The sequence below is a fragment of the Schistocerca piceifrons genome, chromosome 1 (genome assembly GCF_021461385.2).
Source record: "Schistocerca piceifrons isolate TAMUIC-IGC-003096 chromosome 1, iqSchPice1.1, whole genome shotgun sequence".
Taxonomy (NCBI): Eukaryota; Metazoa; Arthropoda; class Insecta; order Orthoptera; family Acrididae; genus Schistocerca; species Schistocerca piceifrons.
The window spans coordinates 545008533-545033509 of NC_060138.1; the positions used below are offsets into that span (position 1 = coordinate 545008533).

General features: G+C 43.6%; 1 protein-coding gene across 1 annotated transcript in view; it reads left to right on the forward strand.

The window, feature by feature from the left end:
• Positions 1 to 24977, forward strand: part of LOC124800063 (guanine nucleotide-binding protein-like 3 homolog) — a 114471-nt gene that overhangs the window by 77248 nt on the left and 12246 nt on the right. The window contains 5 exon segments of the mRNA XM_047262966.1: positions 5137 to 5320; positions 9753 to 9801; positions 9804 to 9894; positions 11234 to 11480; positions 11773 to 11950. Coding sequence (XP_047118922.1) covers positions 5137 to 5320; positions 9753 to 9801; positions 9804 to 9894; positions 11234 to 11480; positions 11773 to 11950 — 749 coding nt within the window.

The window sequence follows — 24977 nt, forward strand, 5'->3', positions numbered from 1 at the left end:
TTGGGACAGTGTTTGATCATGACCCTTATGGTCTGTCTTTCTCCACTACAGATTTGAAAACATTCAGAAACTGAAGCAGAACATCTGACACTCACTGACATGGATCCTTTGTCAGTCCAGGTCCTACTTGCAGTTTGATAGTAGCTGCCTCCCTTGCCTTGTCTGTAGTGGTACTGGGGCATGAGTTTTCATCAGTGGCATTAAGCTGCCCTTCGTGGACTGGATTGGTTGTTCCCCTGTGCATATATGTTTAGGGATGAGTTGTGGTTGCCTGTGGCTTTTCGGGACCCATATTTCCCTTGACCACCTACAATGCTTATGATTGTCATTGGCATGTACAAAAACTTCACAGTTTGACAATTTGAACTTGTCTTGTTCATGACAGCGGGATAACAATGTCATCAATGGCAAACAGCCAACCAGGACAGTCTTTGCTATGTTTGCTTGTTGAAATAGTTTTGTCTATCTGGAACTCTGATCTTCCACAGTCCATGACTGTTTGCAATGCCTACAAGAAATCCCATCTGAAAATGACACTATGACTATATTATGATAAAATTCAAATGGCTATGTTCTGCTATTGATAGTTATTCTTGCAGTACATGTTCATGGATGTATTTCCCGTTAGTGACTTTCAGTTCAGTTGCTTTCTTATCAAAAAACATAGATCTCCTTTGCTGGCAAAGATAAGCATTCAGCATTACACAGAAGGGAGCCCTTAGTTGACTAGTGCCCTGAGAAGTTGGCCATCGATAATGACATCAACGAATTTCCAGACATCTTGGTGGTAGTCATCTGTGGAGGATTTTCACCTGTGACAATCTCACTTCCATAGATAATAACCTCACTTAATTCCCCTGAATTCAGCAGCTCGGTGATTGGGTAGTACTTCTGTATGCTAATGCTCAACAGTTATGGCATGTTGGAGAATGATCTCATTGAGGGTATGGTGATGAGCTTCACCCCACAACTGACAGTATTCATCTGCGGTTGACGGGCCTGAATAGAATTGCCGGCCACGGTGGTCTAGTGGTTCTAGGCGCGCAGTCTGGAACTGCGGGACTGCTACGGTCGCAGGTTCGAATTCTGCCTCGGGCATGGATGTGTGTGATGTCCTTAGGTTAGTTAGGTTTAAGTAGTTCTAAGTTCTAGGGGACTGATGACCACAGAAGTTAAGTCCCATAGTGCTCAGAGCCATTTGAACCTGAATAGAATTGTTGTTCTGGTTGACATCTGGTGGCTTAGTGGATATTAAAAACTTATCTTCTTTCTCTGCAATAATGTACATCTTGTCAAGGGCTTGCACAGTGGAAACATACAAGCTTGTTGTCCTCTGCCCTCCAAATGTCTGTTCTTCTGCAGAGTGAAACAGTTGGTGGAGGAGTTGGTTGTACCTATGTCGGTCGGGTGCTGGGTTGTCGTTTGACGGCTGCTGCGTAAGTCCGAGTTGGCAGAGTCCATTCTTCCTGGTGCATTCAGCTGGTGGTGGAGATAGGTGCTAAAGATTGATACACCGATACACCTGCTCTTCAACATTTGACATTTATAGCTGCTATCCCTTGCTTACTCGGTTGTAGTTGCTATAAAATGCTGTATCTCTTCTCTCGCCACCTCATGTATGAGAGAGAGGCAGTGTCATTGTGGGCTTCCCCTACAGCCATAGAGGGACAACATTTGGGAGCCAGTCATGTGTCTTCTGTCTGTTTTTCTGTGTCATTTTCTGGATGCACTGGCATCAGTTGATGAATTCCTGTGTTATGACACCCTGAACCAGAAGAGTTTATTACATGCCTTGTGTGACTCTGTTCATTTTGTCAGCTTCTGTCATATGTCGATTCACCCAGCTACTGAGCTTCTCTTTGTTGTTCTTGAACTACTACTTGACTGGCCATAAAAGTAAAAGTACATACCTGCAAAACACATTCTGTCATCCAGCCTGTTATATTTAACAACTCGGTCAAATCCTTTCAGCCATTTTGTCATGTCCTGACCAGTGTCTCCGGGAAACACTGACAGATGTGCAGCTGACTTACTGTTGATTTGGAATCCATTGCTTGCCTGAATACATGGACCTCTGGTTGTATTCCAGTTCCTGTCTGTGTAGGTGACGGCTTTTATGTTGCCTAATTGGAGCCACGGAGGTACAGGTGTCTTCGAGTACCCAATGTCTCCACCAAAGAATGTCCTGTTGTAACCAGAATCATGTTCACACTGGAAAACAAGGTGGTCAGTGAAGTACATTGCTTAACACTGAAAACATTATGATGATGAACTCCAGTACTCATTCAGAACAGAACCAAACTCCTGGATGGAAAGTGCTTCTATTTACACAAACATCGAATGAACAAACATATGAAATTTCGAGAAGCTTCCACAATGAATAAATACAAATAACTGCTGGTGGTTGGGTTTGACTGGCTAACCACAACACGGCAGACAGCAGTGGTGATAGCAATCCCGCATTGCATACAACACAGCTTGTGGCATTGTAGAATACAATGATTAAATGGGCTCAATCATAGGTAAAGCAGGTGAGTGACTTCAGTATGTGGTTGGGGTATTGGGTAAACACAGTCACTGCAAAGGAAATTGTTTACAAAATGTGTGCAACACATTCTAGAACATTGCTGAAATGTGTGAGACTTAGAGAATCCAGTGGATATATTGAACATACACGGAGGAGGACGGTGTGGATATTCACATGTTTGTTTGACTCGCAGCAGAGTGTGATGGAAATTCTGAAAGTCTTGAATGAAATACATGCCATCTATCCCATGAATGCAAATGCCTATTTACAAAGTTTGAAGACCCCGTATTACGTGAAGATCTAGGTGTTTACTACAGCTACCTATATATCATTCCTGTGGAGATTGCAAATACAAGATTAAACTTACTGCTGTGTGTGCGGAGGCATTTAAACATTCATTCTTTTTACACTCTAGGCACAAATTAAAAGGGGAGACACTGAATAAGGTACAGTGGAGATAGTACCCTCTACTATGTGTTTCAGTGGTCTGAAAAATACACTGAGATGACTAAAGTAATGGTATAGCAATATGCACATATACGGAAAGCAGTAGTACCGCGTACACAAGGTATAAATAGGCAGTGAATTGCTGAAACTGTCATTTGCACTCAGGTGATTCATACGAAAAGGTTTCCGATGTGGTTGCGGCCGCACAACAGGAGTTAAGGCTTTGAACATGGAGTGGTAGTTAGAGCTAGATGCGTGGGACATTCCATTTTGGAAATTTTCTTTAGGGAATTGAATATTCCAAGATCAACAGTGTCAAGAGTATACCTAGAATACCAAATTTCAGGCATTGCCTCTCACCATGGACAACACAGTGGCTGATAACCTCCTCTTAATGGCTGAAAGCAATGCCATTTGCTTAGAAATGTCAGTGCTAACAGGCAAGCAACACTGCATGAATAACCACAAAAATCAATGTGGATGTACAATGAACGTATTCGTTGGGACAGTGCTGTGAAATTTTGTGTTAATGGTTACGGCAACTGATGACCGACATGAGTGCCTTTGCTAGCAGCATGACATCACCTGCAGCACCCCTCCTGGGCTTGTGACCATTTTGGTTGGACCTTAGATGACTGGAAAATTGTGACCTAATCAGACAAGTCCTGATTTCAGTTGGCGAGAGCTGACGGTAGGATTAGAGTATGGTGCAGACCCCATGAAGCCATGGACCCAAGTTGTCAATGAGCCACTGTGCAAGCTGGTGATGGCTCCATAATAATATGGACAGTGTTTAAATGGAATGGACAGGGTCCTTTGGTCCAATTGAACTGATCATTGGCTGGAAATGATTATGTTCAGTTACTCGGAGACCATTTGTGGCCTTCATGGACTTTGTTCCCAAACAGTGATGAAAATTTGTATGGAAGGCAGTGCGCCATGTCACTGGGCCACGATTGTTTGCAATTGGTTTGAATAGTATTCTGGACATTTCGAGCAAATGATACTGCTACCCAGGTCGTCCAACATGAAACCCATTGAATAAACGAGAGCTCAGTACGTGCAGAAAATCCTGCACTGGCAACACTTCCATAATCATGGACAGCTATTGATGCAGCATAGCTCAATATTTTTTCAGGGGACTTCCAGTGACTTGTTGAGTCCACACCGTGTCCAGTTGCTGCGCTGTGTGGGGCATAAGGAGGACGGACATGATATTAGGAGGTATCCCATGACTTTTATCTCCTCAGGGTATGGTTGTAGATATTTAAGTGAACAATATTGTGTTTTGTATTAAGATCAAGTTGACAAACTTTAATTGAAATCAGAATGAGAATGAATGTTAACAACAGGTGAGACATAAGTGTTTTTATCTTTTGCCAAAATAGGAACTAAGATGGACTGGCAGAAAGAACTTTGCATTTCAGATTTTTGACAGCTTCTTCACAAAGACAAGGAGAAAGGTTCAGAATATAAAAAAGAAAGGGTGACATGTATATATGCAAAGAGAATGGAGTGTCATGCCAATGCCAGAATTGAGAGAAACAGTGCAAAGGATCTGCTCACTGGTTAAGACTGCTGCCTTGCTTTATATCTCTGTCATGACCAGAATTTGTAATGACTTTTCCTTCCCTCAAGCATGTTTGCATATATTGTGCCCATTTTACAGTTTCTTCTGGTCCTCATCAAGTTCCTGTTTTTCCAGTTGGTTAATACATTTAGTTTCTTCTTCCTCTATTAAAGTTACTGCTTGCATTTTTCTGAAATTGCTTTGGGCAAAAATTTGTGTTTCAGTTCATTAAGTAATTTCGTGGCTTGTTTTGACATTTATGTTTGTTGTGCAGTGATTTTACTGCAGATTTTAAATTGTTTTCTGTGTATTTGATTTATTATTATTTAAGTGACCAACAGTGCACTTAGTGTTATGCTTCCCGTTGCTCCAGTGAGAATAGATATCTTTATTGGTTTGTAAAGAAAAAAAGAAATAGTGTTCATGGTTCTTATGGAAAACTGGACTGAGAAATAATTCTGTGTACCTTGGAAAGAATTGCCTTTACTTTTATATTTATTCCTCCATTTTGACAGCGATAAATATCTATTGGCCTCATGTGGTTTTCTGCGTAGCAGTACTTCCTTTTAATAAATATCTTTTTCTTCTGTAGGGCCATGCAAGAAGTTCAGTTGGATTCTAAAATTAAACTATTAGATAGTCCTGGAATTGTGTTTGCTTCATCTGATGGACGTGGTGATGCATCTGTTGCATTGAAGAATGCTGTTAGAGTAGAAAGCCTAATGGATCCATTGACACCAGCTTCAGCAATTCTCCAAAGAGCAAACAGGGAACAGGTAAGAGAGCCTACAGGTTGGTATGAAAGTCACTTCTTTATATCATCTGTCTTGGCCTGCTGATAAACACTCATAAGGAAAATCATGTACCACTTAATGATTTAAACTATCTAACCTTAGCATATTAGGTATTTGACATGTTTCTTAATGAGGAAATGATTTTTTTCTCCCTCTCTGTCTATAAAGTGGCACTGCTGTGGCAGTATTTGCTATTGCAGGGTACATCTGTTAATAGGTGCTGTCTCTGGCCGCTGAGACCGGACTACGAGCAACTGTGTCCAATGGGAGAAGCAATCTGTGAATGGTGGGGGGAGTAAAAAGGGGGAGGGGTGGGAAGGGGTAGCAGGGTAGGGTTGGAGGAGGTTGTAGTGCTGCTTGTGGGAGCATTCAGGGATGCGGGGAAAGGGTAGGCCTGCTAAGTGCAGTTGGGGCATTTCAGGGGATTGGGGGCAAGTAGAAAAGGAGAGAGATGTATAGGAGGGAAAAGACTAGTGTGTACATTGGTGGAATGGAAGGATGTGTAGTGCTGGAGTGGGAGCATGGAAGGAGATAAATGGGTGAAGGACAGGGACTGGGGCAACGGGGCTATGGGAATAGAGGAGACATTGCAGGTAGATTTCCCACCTGTGCATCTAGCAAAAGGAAGAAAGGGTCCAGATGGCCAGGCTGTGAAGCAGTCATTGAAGTGAAGTGTTGTGGACTGGCAAGACAGCCAATCCACTATGACAGGAAGCCGAAAGACACGCGTTTAAGCTCACGCAGGCTGGCATGAGGTCTGGAACAGGTCAAGTAATGGAGACTAGCAAATAAAGTACGTAGCTTCTGGAATACTTAACTTTAATCCATAATTGGTGAACATCGGTCTGACGGTACATGCATCACAAGATAAATAGCAAATGATAATGGCGCCTTGCTAGGTCGTAGCAAATGACATAGCTGAAGGCTATGCTAACTATCGTCTCGGCAAATGAGAGCGTAATTTGTCAGTGAACCATCACTAGCAAAGTCGGCTGTACAGCTGGGCGAGTGCTAGGAAGACTCTCTAGACCTGCCGTGTGGCGGCGCTCGGTCTGCAATCACTGATAGTGGCGACACGCGGGTCCGACGTATACTAATGGACCGCGGCCGATTTAAAGGCTACCACCTAGCAAGTGTGGTGTCTGGCGGTGACACCACATGAAGCATGTCAGTGGAGGAAATGGCTGATATTAATATATTTGTATATAAAAGACACCAACCATTTCCTCTACTGACTTTCCACAATTACAGTTCCTTTACCACATGGCAAGCCTGCTTGTCACTATTGGTGCCACCTCCCTCTGCACTAACATCGCCAGTGCCCATGGCTTTGCCACTATTAAACAATATCTTTCCCACCAGCTGACTGACTCCAAACCTTATTATTTCCTTCCTGGTCACCATGAACAACTGTATCCTCACCCCCAATTTATTCACCTTTGAAGGTATCACCTGCAAGCAAATCCATGATACAGCAATAGGAAATTGCATGGCGCCATCCTCTGCCAACCTGTTCATGGGCCATCTAGAGGATTCCTTCGTAACACTCAGAATACCAAACCTTTACCTGGTTCAGAGTCATCGATGGCATCTTTGTGATCTGGACTGAGGGTGAGGATACCCTATCCACATTTATCCAGAGTCTCAGCACCTTTCTTCACCTGGTCCTCTTCAATCCTACAAGCTGCCTTTCTTGATTTAAACCTCCACCTCGAAGATGGCTATGTCATACCTCCATCCATATAAAACCTCCACTTTGACAGCTGCCAACTATTCCATACCAAGAAGTCCCTTCCATACAGCCTAGCCACACAGGGCTGTTGCATCTGTAGTGGCAAGAAGTCCCTCTCCAAACATACCAAGGGTCTTACTGAGGCCATCACAGGCTGAAATTACCTTCCCAACCTTGTACAGAAACAGATTTCCCATGCCTTTCTCTAGTGATTTACCATCATCCACAATCCAACAGCACAGGAGCACTCCCCTCATAATTCAGTACCACCCAGAACTGGAGCAATTGAATCACATTCTCCACCAAGGTTTCATTGTGCCCTCAAATAAGGAGTGCCCTACACACTATCCTTTCCACCCTTCCCACAGTGGTATATCGCCACCCACCAAACCTATGCAATAGCCTTGTCCATCCTACTCCAACATTGCTACCAACACCTTGCTTCATGGCTTATATCCCTGGAACAGATGTAAATGCTAGACCTGTGGCATATATTTTCCCACCACCACCTGGATCATAGGCATCACCTATGCCGTCTAAGGCAAGACTATCCTAAAAAGCAGTCATGTGATCTACAAACTAAGCTGCAACTCTAAGCTGCAACCACTGCACTGCTTTCTACTTGGGCTTGACAGCCTACAAGGTTTCTGCCCACATGGATGACCACTGACAAACCATGTCAAAGAGACAGCTCGGCCACCCATTTGCTGAACAAGCTGTCCAATACAGTCTGCTTCATCCACGAGTGCTTCACAGCTTGCATAATCTTGATCCTACCTACGAACACCATCTTTTCTGAATTGTGCAGGTGACAATTCTCCCTGCGACATAACCTAATTTCCCCTAACTCCCCTGGTCTCAACCTTCACTAGTCCATGTCCTTGGCCCATATATCCCCTTCTCTGCCTCCAGTCCAGCATTACACAGCCTTCTATTCCACCAATACACCCACTAGTCTTTTTCCCCCTCCCCTACTCCTACTCCTCTCCTCTCCTCTCCCTCTCCCCCCCCCCTGCCCCCTTGCCCCCGTGCTCCATCTCCCAACCTCCTGACCTCACTTAGTAGCACTACCCTGTCCCCACCATGTCCCCACATATTCCTAGATGCTGCATTACACTCTCCTCCTTCCCTACCCTGCAGCTCCTCCACACCCCAGCCTCCTCCTCATCCCCAACTATCCACAGATTGCGACTCCAATCGGGCGCAGTTGCTTGCACTCCAGCCTCTGTGACCAAAGACAGTTGCCAGTTAGTGTGTGTGTGTGTGTGTGTGTGTGTGTGTGTGTGTGTGCGCGTGCGTGCTTGTGTGCGAGCAGGGGGGGGGGGGGGAGGGGGGGCTTAGAATTGTTGCAAAGGTCTTTCAAGAACAGAATATTTTGATCTTACAAGACACAAAATTCTCTTCCTACACCTGCATCATAATCACCCTAATCATTGGTGCCAGTAGGGTGCTAACGGCTAGCAGAAATAGTCGTTGACTGTTTATTTGTGTGATTTTAGTATGTGTGATAAAATTAATGATCCCACCAAGTGTGAGATCCATTGTGTAGTAAGATTTCTGAATACAGGCAAATGGTTTGCCCTACTGGAATTTACAGGTAGATAATCAATCCCTTTTGAGGCTTCAGAATAGACTTTTATATTCTGGTACGGAAGCTTATAATATATTGTCATTGAACATCAGGCATACTGGCTGAAAATCACTCAAATATTTAAACAAAAAATAAAAGAATACCTCATTAGCCACTCCTGCAGTACATCTGAATACTTGGACTCACAATTGTAGATTCTGCCAAACTGTAATATTGGCAGTAGATGGATTGTGATATGACAGAAGCACTCATTTTACGAAAAACACTTTATAACTGAAATCTAGATCTTCTACAATAAACACAAGTTCTGACTGCTGTACCTTCTCTCATCATTTGAAATAAATGTGGTTTCTGAGCGCTTCCAGGTTCCATATAAAGTCAAATAAAAAATTTGTTACTGGTGATGAGACGTGGGTTTACCATGAAAGTCCAGAAGCTAAGTGCCAGTCAATGGGCTGGCATTATTCACAACCCCCAAAAAAACAAAAAAGCCAAAGAAATTCTGAGCCCCAAAAAGATTGTGGTCACAGTGTTTTGAGACTGAGAGGGTGTTCTGTGAATCAGCTTTATGCCTTGAGGAGAGACCATAAATGCAGCAGCCAATAGGCCTTATCAACTATGCTACAACATTCAAAACAAATGGCATGGATTTTTGTCCAGAAGCATTGCACCTTTCCATGATAACAGACACCTGCATTCTGCTGTTTCGACAACTGGACAACAACTGAGTAAGAAGAAGGGGTAGGAAAGCTTGTGGAGTGCATCACAAATGTCTTGAGTTTGAATATCTCAAAATATATTGTGAAATAAGGGTTCTTTCATTATCGTGAATAAAAAGTCCAGAAAACAAATGTCTTTACTTTTATTTTTAGAAAGACCCCCCCCCCCCCCCGCCCCCCCCAATCACATTTTCTTGTTTTTGTCAGAAGCCCAAATTTTCCGGGCTTCAGTCAGTTGCTTATTATAATAAGTATTGATTATTGTCATGATTACAATGATTTTTCAGAAAAAGAGCCTCCCTAAATAATAACTTAGGCTAAGTGTCATGCTTCCTTGTGTTACTTTTAACAATACTTTTTACTTACAATCAGATGATGGAGCTGTACAACATTCCAGAATACTCTACACCACAGGAATTTTTTCACTTCTGGCCAAGCGAATGGGCAGGTTCAAGAAAGGAGGTGTACCAGACCCAGAAGTTGCTGCAAGGATATTGATTGATGACTGGAACAGGTATTGAAAGTCCTACTTTGATGTTGTTTTCAGGATTATTATTATTAAATAAATGTGGAATGGTAGCTTTGATATAACTAGTTTTTTTTATTGAAGAACTAAGAACTGGTAAATTCAGTGTTTTTTGGACAGATGGTATAGGTCAATGAAAAGACCAAAATATTAAAAAACAGTGTGATCATGTTAAGGACAAATAGTTATTGTTTTGGCGCACAGAAATGAAAAACCATGTGTAGCGAATATTAGCAGAAGGAAAAGTTAGGAGTAATAGGATATGATGGAAGGTTATTCATGCAGTTGCTTATACAAGAGCTGTGTTTGCCCTTTACTTTACATTCTTTCTGTCTTTTCATCAGATAATGTCTTGTTCCTCTTTTTCATTTGTTTTCTCATTTTTGTTCTCTGCAGGCAGTACAGTCTGTTGGTACACACACAGTTTTGCAGTAGATATTCCTTATAATGCTCTTCGAGCTCCCCTCTTAAACTTTAATTGTTCTGTGTCAGAGATACACAGTTGTGTTCACCAAGTAACTCTCTCTCTCTCTCTCTCTCTCCCTCTCTCTCTCCCTCTCCCTCTCCCTCCCTCCCCCTCCCTCCCTCCCTCCCTCCCTCCCTCTCTCCCCCTCCCCCTCCCCCTCCCTCCCTCCCTCCCTCCCTCTCTCCCCCTCCCCCTCCCTCTCCCCCTCCCTCCCTCTCCCCCTCCCTCCCTCTCCCCCTCCCTCCCTCCCTCCCTCCCTCCCTCCCTCTACCTCCCTCTCCAAGATATTCTGCTGCAGTTGCACATGTCCTGTTGTTAGATAGATTAGATCAAAACTACATTAATATTTACATGCTTTAAACGTACACATGTATATGGAACAATAAACATTCAGGTAATAAATTTAATCCAAATTGATCATTGTGAAACAAGAAATCAGGTCCAAATTAATTCATTTTTTGCTTATTTTTCATTGCATCTATTTGTGACAACTGTTTCTTGACAAACAGTTCAATGCTCGTCGTACCAGTCAGCGAACCACAAGCTTTAATAGTAAGCAAGATTGATTTTGACACTTGGTGTAAGAATAATAATGCCCAAATAATTGTTATAAATTGTACGAATCTCAGCCATTTTCAGAGCGGAAGGTAGTTGTAACCACTTGTGCAAATGAATTCTTTGAAGCTTATCATGTGTTTAATCTTTTATTGCTTTAATGTGGCTGCAACCAGAAACCATTTATTTTAAGTGTGACAATATATTCTTTTTGTATTAGTGAAGTTATGAAATCAGAAGTAGTTTCAACATATATTTTTTTAGTTAAAACCTTTAGTTCATGTATCTTCTTGTTTGTGATTTTAGAGGTAAAATTAAGTACTACACAGTTCCACCAGAGGACATCACAGATGCACACATAAGCTCTGCAATTGTGCAGGAAGCAGTTGCTGAATTTGACATAGCTTCTTTTGAAGCTATGGAAACGGAAGTACTGGGTGCATTGGAGTCCTCTAGGAAACAATCTGTAGCAGAAATTAGAATGGAATCCAGTGGACCTGTTGATGCAAATTCTGTCTTTGAGAAGATGGAAGTTGAGAATAAGAGTGAACTTGTATGTATTGCATGGTGTTTACTTTCAGTATTATAGCAGTACTTATGTCGGTTACCTCTGATAAAATTTAGAAGTCTACCATTGTCTGCTTCAGCAGAAAATATTTGCCTTCTTTAGTTTTAAGAAAAGATCTCTTTACATCAAAATAATTTTTTTTATTTTCAAAATGCTTAGCTTACTAATGGTACAGAGGCTGATGAAATATTAGGAAATAACTGTTATGGGAGTTTACATTAAAATTTGTGCAGTTATTTTTGCATCAATTAATGTTTGACTCCATATTTTATTTCAGCTTCCAAACAATGTATCCATTGCATCTAATAAGAAAAAACTACGTTGGAGGAAAGGAAAGGCAAAGGAAACAACTAAAAAGAAAGAAGTTTCTTTTGCAAATGCTGATGGGAATGAGAAACTGAATAACTTTAAGAAACTGCAATTTAAAAAACTGAAAAAAGAAAGAGCTCGGAATGGTAATTATATTTGTTTATTGCTTCACAGTGCACCTTTCTGGTTTTTCTACGTCTTACCTCTCATTCAAAATATTCCCATTGATTTAAATAAAAAGAAAGTGAAAGCGTAGTGTGGTTTCAAAAACAATTTTCATAGTATTGCAGATAATCCAGCAGTGATGCTAACTATTGGGACAGACATGTGTTCCCTCCTTAATCAAACAAAGTATGCCATTACTTATAGTATTAACAAGTATATTTGGATTGAGTTTTTGTAACAAGGCCTCAGTGAAGAATAGTGGCTAGAAACAGGTATTCTTGTAAAGAAAGATAACAAAGTTGGGGATGGAATATAGCAATAAGCACGTTGAAGAAGAAGAAGAAGAAGAAGAAGAAGAAGAATGGCAGAGAGGAGAAAAGAAATGTTAAAAGGGTGGCCAAAACAGAGTAAATAAGTTGGACTGAGTATGAGGAACAAAATGAAAGATAATGTGCTTTGTAAATAAATTGCCACAACTTACTTTCAGCCAGGGAAGTATATTAAACAACAATATGTTATAAGAACCAAATTTGTTTTGGAACTCAAATTTTGTTTGGTTGCATTATGTGACAAATCTAAGGCAGTGATACTAGAAGAAATACCACAGTCTCTGCTGTCTAGTTTTGTGTCAGCACAGACCCTGCATGAGGGGTACTGCACTTTGGCAAGTATTATAAATAATTTTCTGTGGACAGAAATGTTAAAATGATGTGATGGCTAGACTGCCACATGGTTTACTGGGACAAAATTAATTCAGTCGTCTTTGTATTTATCTCTCATCTCTTTTGTGAGTAAGTGCAAGACCACCACAGGGCCCCAAAACCTTGCAGTGCTACTTTTCTTTCCGTGCTGCAAGTCTATCATTCTGTTCCTTTTTTCCTCTCTACCTTTCCATTGGATGGGTTTCTTTTTGCCAACTGTGCTTGGATATGGTTTGTGTTTTGAACAACAATTTTCTTACCTTCCGACCTTGTACACCTTTTCATTATTAATTACATGGTCCCCTTGTTGGGTCTGACTTTATTCTTCTTTTCTGAACTTTACAGAAGTGCGGATCACACAGGGAAGGTTGCCCAGCACAATGTTTATTCCATCTTTGTGCCTTTTTCTCTTTGCACCCTTCTTTCTTGTAACAGTACTATACCCAAAACACAGCAAGGTAGCCATCCTGTTGTGGGTGTGGGGAATATCATAAAGTACCTGCACCGTGGTAGCCTTCTGATCATGCAGGGATCACATTGTTTGAGTCTGAGATGGAAACTCCCCACGCAAGCTAAGGAGTATATGCCTGACAAGGCTGGGGCAAGAGGCTCTGGGCAACAGTTTACTGAACAGGAACTGATGCAGTGGCTGGATGGTGCCCCTGGGGAGATACACCGTTTGGAGTGGGTGGTATCATGGTATGTACATGAAGTGAATTAAACTTTCTGTTGCTGGTGGCTGCATGGCCCCAGCAGTCCCTTCTGAAGCTCCTCTGTCCCAGAATCGGGGTTAGACAAGCCTTCACAGGAGTCTAAATCATCTTAAGGACAAGAAGTAGTCCTCCAAAAAGAGGGGAATTCTGATGGCCCCTTTGCTGTCAGACCCCGGATCTGCGTCTCTGTCTGAGGAATTCCTGGTGGCCCCAATAATCCCCCCCCCCCCCCCCCCCCCCCGCCCCAAACACACACCCATCCTGATTCGGAACAAACATGTATTGACGGTGTATCTTCACAACCACTGGTAGCAGGCAGCACTGAGGCATGACCTGCCTCCTTGGTCCCTTCACGCCGCCACAGGATACTTGTAGCGTGATCGTCCAGTGGAACTATAGCAGCTTTTTCTGCCACTTGGCTGAGCTACAACATTATTTGTGCAATTCCTCTGTTTCTTGTGTTGCCCTGCAGGAAGCTTGTTTCCCAGCGATGCAGTTCCTACCCTCTGTGGCTATCGGGGTTGTTTTAAGAACCGCACTGATGATGAAAGAGCATCAGGTGGTGTTTGCATGTACGTTTTGGAATCGGTTTGGATGCTGTGGCTGTTTGTGTGAAGACATCTCTGGAATTTACCATATGTGATGTGTACCTGCCTCCAGACGATGAAGTGTCCCAGAACGCATTTTCTGCACTATTATCTCAGCTCCTCCCACCCTTCCTAACATTGGGTGCCTTCAGTGCCCGCAATGCTTTATAGGGTAGAACTGTGACCTCTGGCTGTGATAAAGCCGTCGAAAAGTTGCTCACAAAGCTCAATCTTTGGCTCTTGAATACTGGTGTTCCCACACACTTCAGTGTGGCATATGGGTCTTATTCAGTCATTTAGCTCTATTTGCAATGTAATTCTTCTCCTGTCCATTCATTGGAGAGTCCATGATCACTTGTGCGACAGTGATCATTTTTTGATCGTTTTGAGTCTCCCTCGACATCACTCGTCTGAGTGTCCACCCACATGGGCTCTCTCCAAAACTGTTTGAGATGTTTTCACCACTGCTGTCACCTTTCACACCCCCACCTCATGGCCTCAGGGGGCTCACTGCTCTTTGGCAGGTTTGTGCTTGGATACCACGGGGCCCCAGCCTTTGCAGCATCTATTCCCTTTCGTGCTGCATGTCTATCTACTTGCTATTCTTTTTCCCCTCCCTTGGAGAACATGTCTGGGATGTTTTTGGGAATGTGTTCTGCAAATTCAGTAGCTGCTATCACAGCAGTCTCTCCTCTGTTTTTCATTCCTTTTTTTTCTTTGTTTGTTCTCTTCTCCTATCCTTCCTCCACTTTGGCATTTGAGGTTCCTCATTTTCTTCTTCCTTCCTGTGTGCTCCTGAAGGCCAGCCCACATATCTGACGTGTAGCAGGTGACTGAGTAACCCATAATTCCCAGTCCCGGGTTCACAGGTAGGTTTCGCACGTACTCTCTGGTGCAGGCCAGGCCCAGGGAGGGATGATTGCCTGAGCTGCTACCTTCCCAAATTGCCAATTGGTCCCACTTTCAAGTGTTCTGGAGGTGTGACCTGAAATGTGAACAGTCACCTAAGACGGGTGCACCCCTCTCTGAGGGGGGGCCCCCCAGTTGGAAGGAGTACGTCATTGGAGACACTGGCAGTCACGGGGGATTTCCTCACAATGAGTCAATCATCATCTTCAGTCAGCATCTACCAAACATAAACGGAATGAGTCTAACTATTCAAAGACCCTCCCAGCTGCACCATGGTTCCTCATGGTTTTGTGTACTGAAGACTGTTAGTCCTTTGTTACGATAAATCTGTTTATTATTCAGAATGTGTTGATGCAGTTGATGACCCTGTGAAATCCTGCTCTCGTTTATGAAATGGCACTTTGCTTTTCTAGACTACTTCTTACTCTCAAGCACAGCAGCTGCCTGCAGCTTCGCTCCTCCACAGCTATCCTGTTCACGTCGAGGCCCATCGAATGCTGAATTCTTGCCGTGGTGTTATTTACACTAGGCTGCTCAATGGTTTGATCGAGGCAGAAATCCAATGTACCTCTCTGCTCAGGGTGCCATGCAGTCCATCAGGTGATGAAAAAGGTAGATAAATCCTGAGTGCCCATACACATTCTTTTTCTCACTTTTGATAGAGTGGTGCTTCCATCAGAGATCAAAGCATGCTATGAAGTTAGCACAGTCTGACGGTACATTCTGAACCCAATGCAGTGCTGCCAGTGTCGTCGTTAAAACCACATTTGAATGTCCTGCCAACGCCTGGCCAAATGTGTAACCTGTGATAGGGATGCTCATGAGGGCGCTTGTTCACCTCTTCCTCCACGCTGTATCAACTGAAATGGCGACCATGCCCCCTCCTCCCGAGGTTGTCCCGTGTATCTCGATGAGTAGGCTGTCCAGGAGACCCAGGTGAAGGGGAAATAAAACTTAAGTTGCAAAGGAAATGCGCTGAACAACAAAACACAATCCTCATACAAGCGTCTGCCAACAGCAAAGTGTGTCAAAGGCTTTAGGAAGACTATGCAATGCTTCATAACAACAAATTGCCTCCAATGAGCATGATGTGACAATTGTTTAAATTAGATTCGTTTGAGCAGTTGCGGGCTCAGTTGAGTCGCGTATGAGTACTACCTTCTTTCACTTCTGATTACAGAAGTATGTCTGGGCACCACTACTTAATATTGCCCCGGTTCGGAAATGTAGTAAATCTGGCGCTGATGCCCAGAGCAATCTGAGTTGTGGTGGGGAGGTGGGTCCTTCTCCACGTGACCTGAGTTTAAGTTCAGTGATTTTGTTGTTTCCTCTTAGTTCATAGCTCTCACGTTAAGTGATGACAAACGGATTTTTGCGGCCGGGAGTTATCAAATGAATTAAAATATCTTCGCATAATTACGGAAGGCTAAAATACACTCCTGGAAATGGAAAAAAGAACACATTGACACCGGTGTGTCAGACCCACCATACTTGCTCCGGACACTGCGAGAGGGCTGTACAAGCAATGATCACACGCACGGCACAGCGGACACACCAGGAACCGCGGTGTTGGCTGTCGAATGGCGCTAGCTGCGCAGCATTTGTGCACCGCCGCCGTCAGTGTCAGCCAGTTTGCCGTGGCATACGGAGCTCCATCGCAGTCTTTAACACTGGTAGCATGCCACGACAGCGTGGACGTGAACCGTATGTGCAGTTGACGGACTTTGAGCGAGGGCGTATAGTGGGCATGCGGGAGGCCGGGTGGACGTACCGCCGAATTGCTCTACACGTGGGGCGTGAGGTCTCCACAGTACATCGATGTTGTCGCCAGTGGTCGGCGGAAGGTGCACGTGCCCGTCGACCTGGGACCGGACCGCAGCGACGCACGGATGCACGCCAAGACCGTAGGATCCTACGCAGTGCCGTAGGGGACCGCACCGCCACTTCCCAGCAAATTAGGGACACTGTTGCTCCTGGGGTATCGGCGAGGACCATTCGCAACCGTCTCCATGAAGCTGGGCTACGGTCCCGCACACCGTTAGGCCGTCTTCTGCTCACGCCCCAACATCGTGCAGCTCGCCTCCAGTGGTGTCGCGACAGGCATGAATGGAGGGACGAATGGAGACGTGTCGTCTTCAGCGATGAGAGTCGCTTCTGCCTTGGTGCCAATGATGGTCGTATGCGTGTTCGGTGCCGTGCAGGTGAGCGCCACAATCAGGACTGCATACGACCGAGGCACACAGGGCCAACACCCGGCATCATGGTGTGGGGAGCGATCTCCTACACTGGCCGTACACCACTGGTGATCGTCGAGGGGACACTGAATAGTGCACGGTACATCCAAACCGTCATCGAACCCATCGTTCTACCATTCCTAGAACGGCAAGGGAACTTGCTGTTCCGACAGGACAATGCACGTCCGCATGTATCCCGTGCCACCCAACGTGCTCTAGAAGGTGTAAGTCAACTACCCTGGCCAGCAAGATCTCCGGATCTGTCCCCCATTGAGCATGTTTGGGACTGGATGAAGCGTCGTCTCATGCGGTCTGCACGTCCAGCACGAACGCTGGTCCAACTGAGGCACCAGGTGGAAATGGCATGGCAAGCCGTTCCACAGGACTACATCCAGCATCTCTACGATCGTCTCCATGGGAGAATAGCAGCTTGCATTGCTGCGAAAGGTGGATATACACTGTACTAGTGCCGACATTGTGCATGCTCTGTTGCCTGTGTCTATGTGCCTGTGGTTCTGTCAGTGTGATCATGTGATGTATCTGACACCAGGAATGTGTCAATAAAGTTTCCCCTTCCTGGGACAATGAATTCACGGTGTTCTTATTTCAATTTCCAGGAGTGTATGTTATTAGTTTTAGATTTTATTTCCATCTTCCTGGCAGTCAAGCATTAATCGCCTTGCAGAACAATGAAGTTATTTTTGTCAGTTAGCCAAAGAGATTTGGCTTTCATTAATCTTTTTTGTTTTATTTTAAACAAAATGTTTAATTTCACACTATTGGCTAGTTTCAACTGTTTCCTGCATTTGAAATGCACGTATGGCATTATGCCATAATAAAGAACCAAACATGAGATAATACAGTACTGGTACTCCAAGAAAATTTACATACGAATCTGGACATATGAATGTGCATTTTAAGCCGAATTATGCATTTTAGTATGGTTCACGAGTTTCCGATGCTCTTGAAGTATCCTCTGATGTCTTGTTTCTTTTATGACATAATGTAAGATCTTTTAATGTTTTACACGTACGAACATATGGGCCTCCTTTGTCATCGTAGCTACGTAAGCGCGGTGACGCCTATTACCTGGCGCTCTCTTCCAACTGCTGAAATGAACTTATTTCCAACAGGTCGCAGGAAAATATTGCGAATGGTGGTTTGAAAAGCGTTACATTCAAACCAAATTCCGTTTATCCAAGTTGAACTATGTGCGAGAATGTACGATGAATTACTTAAATCACGAAGTGTTTGACTCTCATTTAAAAATCAACTCTTCAAGGACGACCATTTAGAAGAATTTCGAGCCCTGAAGATCAACCTTTTACGTCGTTATTAAAAATTTTACTGGAACATGTGTGTGATGTATCTTAAAGTGTAACACGCACAAAAAAGATTAACATTATATGTGGAAGCTTAGCTTCTCTTCCAGCGTATTAATCTTTGAGGCCAATATTATATGTGAATGCTATGTATATTAATTTAAACCATTAACTTTTCTTATTTGTGTGTTTGCGCTACTTAAAAGTGATCTTGCTATTGGCTGACTACATCACCTGTCCTATGCTGTTATCAGCTGGCGAGACCACGTGACGTGAGCTATGACTGGCTTACAAAAGTGCCTCGCAATCTCAATTTCAATGCTTCAGAAAGTTACATGCGGTGTTTAGTGGAATTCAAATTTATACCTTTGTAATACAGAAGTATGCAGTGGACATGTTGCTGCACATCAAAAGTCTTTCAAAATGTGTTCTCCCGCACCCCCTCCCCGAGTTTCGTTTTCTAAAGCCTAGTTTACACGACACCAGTGGGTTGCGCCACTCATTGGGAGGAATGAGTTGCACGCAGATGGTTTCATGTTTGACTGTAGACATGGCGTCACCAGTATACACTTAAGTTTCGTCGTTTTGAGGGTCTCTCTGTCGTGTCTGAAATGAAACTTTTGTCAGCTGCACGTCGCACGAGTTGTGATGGAGTAAATCTAGTTACGTGGAATCGCTACATAAGAAAAAAAATAAGAAACATGTTTCGATTCGTGACTGGTGTTGCTTAGCATCCTTGCTGAAATTATTTATACTGGAAGACCCAAGAAGTTCTTTCAGTTATCTTAGAATGTCACCAGAACTGTTCACGTTGCTTCTAAGTAGAGTTAATTATGTGATAAGGAGTAAAGATATTATAATGCATGAAGCACTGTTGCCAGAACTGAAATTACATATCATGTTGCATGCATTACAATTGAGAACACTCGGCATGTTATAAGATGCGGTTTTTGTTGGTGATGACACTTTTTCATTAACACGAATAATTATTAACAGTAATAATTGTTAACATTAACAGCAATAATTATTCGAAGCAGTTCGCATTAAGAAGAGGATGGTTTGCAAACTACTCTCTTGATAATAGATCTGTTGCGACGTTTTAAATAGATGAATATTGAATAAAGAATGCAGCTTCTTCTTTTGTGGTGCTTTCCCTCCTGTCAACAATATTCCTTAACAAAGAGTTGACTAACTCAAACGATGGGATTTTAGTCTTGTAGATGAGAGCATTGCCACATCTAGAATTACTTGCTTGTATTGGAAGTTGGAACACGCCGAAAGTGTTTAGTTTCAACGAGTTGCGCGGCGCGCATGCACAGTGACCGGTAGCATAGTTGCCCGCAACCTAGTGTTGTCACGTAAACTAGGCCAAAAGTGCCGGGAAATTCTACGCCGGTATATAAAAACATAAACATTCAAAGAATTGATGAGTTTTACTGGGCCGGGGAAGGGTATACTGTCACTTAACACGGAAAAAGTGTATTTTCACCCGGGAGAAAGTGTATTTTTAACCGGGAAATCCAGGAATTTTTTTTCCTTGTCCACGTATACACACTGACTGGCACATTAAGAAAATTTGCATCCTGAAAACTGCAATGAAAAGCTTAATATTGGGTTGTGTCCACTTCATTGTGAATCTGGACATAGGAATGTGCACTTTAAGCTGTAGTATGCATTTTTGTATGGTTTATGAAATTCCGATGCCCCAGTATCCTCTGATGTTCTATTTCTTTCATGACGTCATGTAAGATCTCTTAAATACACGAAGGTCATCATAGCTGCCCACGCGTGGTAATGCCTGGTTTCTGGTGCTCTCTGGCAACTGCTGAAACGAACCTATTCCTAACAGGTCTTGGGAAAATGTGGATGGAACTTTGAAAAGCATTACTTTCAAAGTAAATTTCCTTTTACACAAGATGAACTACGTTACGTGTGAGAATGTGCGATGAAATTCTTAAATCACAGAGCGTTTGACTCTTATTTAAAACTCAACACATTGAGGACCAGCCACTTAGAAGAACTTGGAGCCCAGAAGACCAGATACTGTCATTATTTAAAATTTTACAGGCACATTTGTGCGATGTATCTTAAGTGTAACACATGCAAGAAGACCATTATTATATGTGAAAACTTAGCTTTTCTTGTAGCTACACTATGTACATTAATTTAAACCATTAACTTTTCTATTTGTGTGTTCACACTACTTAACAGTGATGTTGCTATTGGCTGTCTACATCATGTGCCCTATGCTCTGAATATCTGCTGTCATTGGCTGTTGAGATCATGTGACATGAGCTATGATTTGCTTACAAAAGTGCATTTTAATTGCAGTTTCAGTGCTTCAGAAACTAACATGCTGTGTTTGGCGGGATAAGAATCTATACTTTCGTAATACAAATACGAAAATATGGAGCGTAAATGTTACTGCACATCAAAGATCTTTCCAAAACTTATTTTTCCAAGATTTTTCATTCCCTGAAGTGCCGGGAAGTTCAACGCTGCTGTATACAACCTTTACCATTCAAACGATTGATCTTTTTACTGCTCCGAGGGAAAGTATACTGTGACTTATAGAAAAACTGTATTTGTCACTCTGGAAGAAATGTATTTTTACGTGGAAAAAAGTGTTTTTTAACCGGGAAATAGGGGAATTTTTTTTTCTTGTCCACGTCTGCAACCTGTAACTTCACGCTACCTGCACACCCAAATGGCAGCTTTCTAAGGCCGACTGGAGGCATTACTCCTCCCTGGCAATCTTCGATGAACAACATTTCCCCAGTTTTGGTGATCATGTAGAATATCTTACAAACATTATCCTTACCGCCACAGAACGTTCCATTCCTTGCACTTCCTCTCTACCGCACCGTGTCTCAGTCCCTTGGTGGACTGAGGTGTGCCGCGATGCAGTTTGCACGCAGAGATGTGCTCTCCGCATTTTTAACCATCATCCTATGATGGCCAACTGAATTCATTACAAACAGTTGCATGCACAGTGTCATCGCTTTCTTTGGGATAGCAGAAAAGCTAGCTGAATTTCCTTTACTAATTCTTTTAACAGTACCATTCCTCCACCCATCATCTGGGCCAACCTCCGACGGTTGTTTGGCACCATGGACCATTCCCCTATTTTCTGGCATGACAGTAACAGATGATGTCCTAGTAGTCCATCTCCATTACCTGGACCACTATTTTGCGGAGATTCCGAGCTCCACGCACTATATCCCTGCCACGCAATATGATGGTCAGTCAGAGCCATAAGCGTACACAAAATGTGTACAGAAAGTTACTATCAAAAAGTTCTGTACAAAGGTCATGAAATTATGACGATAGAGCGAAGCTGGAGTAATGTCTTTAGAAGCTGAATGAAGGCCAAGGTGAGCACGGGCCGCCACACGAAGACAAGATGGTGAAGGCTTCACACCCATTGGGAAAGTGGCGGGTAGCGAGAAGTTAAGCTGCCGGAACAAGAGCCGAAAATGAACTCAAGAAGGTTACAGAGAAGAGGGCCGTGCCCCATATGGGTAATCCAAGGAGGTGTCAAAGGAGGAGGTGTAGGATGGGTGCCCTGGCATGGGAGACAAACGGCATGCATAACTGCTAAAGAGGAAGTCATGGTACTATGACATTGGATGTTTGGCAGCATAAAGACTCAATTGGTCTAGCATAAAAGGCGCCAGTGACCAAACGGATGTCATAATTGTGGATATTACTGAAAGAATGTAAGAGGGATGGACGTGCACATGCATAAATGAAACACCTTTAGTCTAGTTTTGAACAGACAAGGGACCGATACAAATGGATGAGGGTGGTCCGATTGCTCCCCAGGACGTACCAGTGAGGACACGGAGGACATTGAGGGACCGTGTACAGTGGACAGCCAGGTAAGACACATGGGAGGATCAAGAAAGTTTCCTATCGGGCATGAGCCCCAGGAATTTCTTAGTTTCAACGAACAGAAGAGCAACACGCCCAAGATGTAAAGACTGTGGAAGAAACCAACTGCGCTGCCAGAAATTCAAATGGTTTTGTCAGTGGAAAAGTGAAAGCCACTGTTGACGCTCCATGGGTAAAAGACAATCGAGACATTGCCGAAGATGAGAGAGAGGAGCCAAGTCCATGGAGAACTGCTACAGATCACAAAATTGTCAACAAAAAAGGAGCCAGAGATGCCTGGCTGGAGACCCGCCATTGTAGGGTTAATGGCGATAGCGAAGAGGACACTGCTCAGGGTGGAACCCAGAGGCATGTAGTTTTTTTGGGTAAAGGTGCCCGACAAGGCAGAATCCACACATACCACGAAAACTCTGTCTTAAAAATTCCTGAAGGAAATGGGGGATGCAGCCAGTGTCATAGGCTTCTCCAGATCAAAAAATACGGTCACAGTCTGGTATTTCCAGAGAAAACTATTCATGATATGGGTTGACAAAGTGACGAGATGAGATGATCAACCACAGAGCAGTGAGCTTGAAATCAACACTGTGCAGTGCTTAGTAAATTGCAAGATTCTAGCCACCATACCAGCCAGGCAGGAATCATATGTTCCATCAACTTGCAAACACAGCTGGTGTGAGAAATGAAGCGATAACTAGAAGGAAGGTGTTTGTCCTTGCTGGGGTAGGTACGGCTACGACAGTGGCTTCACGCCTGTGTCTGGGAAACATTCCCTCTGCCCAGATGGGATTGTACATATGAAGAAGAAAATGCTTGCCTGCAAGAGAAAGGTTCTGCAACATCTGAAGGTGAACACTGTCTGGTCCGGGATGAAGTGAGAGCATGATCTCGCTCCCTCACTGCAAAGAGAAAGGTATCGCCTGAACTGCTCAGTATTTATTGCAGAGCTCTTCGTCCTATATCAGGCCCCGCAGTACATCCAGAGACACAGCCTTTTCAATTGCATCATCTGCTTCGATTCTCTGTGCCCTTCAGAGCCTCAGTATGCTGTACACCATCCATCCCTAAGTGCAAACGGTTCAGGAAAGTTGCCTCTTGCTTGCTCTTGATGGAGCCACTGTGATGTTTATGTGGGTTCCAGGTCACGTGGGTCTGATAGGAAACGAGGCTGCTGATGCTGTTGCCAAGACTGCAGTCCTCGTACTTCGGCCCGCTAGTTCTTTCATTTGCTTTGATGATATCTGTTTTGCTGTCTGTCAGCAGGTGGTGCCAGTTTGGCATCACCACTGGTTCTTCCTTCATGAGAACAAGCCCCGGGAAATTAAGCCTCTTTCATTAGCTTCGACGCCCTTCTTTCGGCCCTCTCGCCATGAGGAGATCAGTTTAGGTAGGTTGCGTATTGGGCTCTGTCTTTTTAGCCATTGCCATTTGTTAAGTGGTGCTCCCCCACCACTATGTGCTCATTGCCCTCAACCACTGACAGTTCGACATTTTCTGATTGGAACGACCCTCTTTTAACCACTCACATTTTCATTTATGTTTGCCATCTGAGTTAGCAGCTGTTTTATCAAACTATGCGCAGGCTGTCGACTGTGTTTTACTTTTGTGTGTCATAACAATATGGCAAAGGACATTTAATCCCTAGTTTAGGACCTCCATTTCTCTATGGTGTATTTTATGGACCTTTGTCCAAGACCTCATTTTTAGCTGTGTTTCCTTCTGTTGATGCTTAACGTGCAGTTCTTTTTAACTCCATATTCCCCCCCTCCCCCCCTCCTTAGTGTTCTGACATGGTTGTGTATGACCCTAGTTGTTTTTGCACCCAAAAACAAAACAAAACAAACAAAACCCACCACATGGAAGTATCAATGTGGTTGTCCAGAGCACAACTGCAGCCATTCTGTCGGCAGCTGACTCAGCGATCCCCTCTTCCGTTGCTGGACCCCCGAAATTGCCTTGACCATTAGAGATAAGTGACATCCATCAATGGAGCACCTCATTGCTTTTAAATGGCTCCATGCCCAGGTCTGCCACCTCATCGAAGGACAGAATCAGAAACGCTGGGAGGGATAGGTTGCTACCATTGGACCACATACCCATCTTTTGGAGGTTGGGGGAAGATTCAACATCTCTGTGGACTCCAGTACCCCATGGGTGTATTTGGTGTGTCTGTGAATGGTAATGTCTACACTAATCCAGACACTGTTGCCTAACATCTTGCTTTTTATTATGCTTGAGCCTCTGCATCTGAGAATTACTAGCCTGCATTTTGTATTCTCAAACTGTGGGTAGAGCGACATCCTTTACCCTGTACTACATGTCAGGTGGAACATTATAATGAGCCTTGCAGTGACAGGGAATTTCCTAGTGACCTACCCCTTTGCCCTGACACAGCTCCAGTGCCAGACCGAATCCACAGTCAAGTGCCCAAACACTTATCAATGGACTGTCAACATCACATCCTTGCCATTTTCAACCATATCTAAAGTGGAAATGAGTTCGTGTCTCAGTGGCGAGAAAGCACAGTTGTCTCAGTACTGAAACTGGCTAAACATCCCCTTAAGATGCACAACTATTGGCCAATTAGCCTCACTCTTAGATGTATGGTGAGTTAATGGCTGTGTTGGTTCTGTGGGTCTCAGTATCTTTTG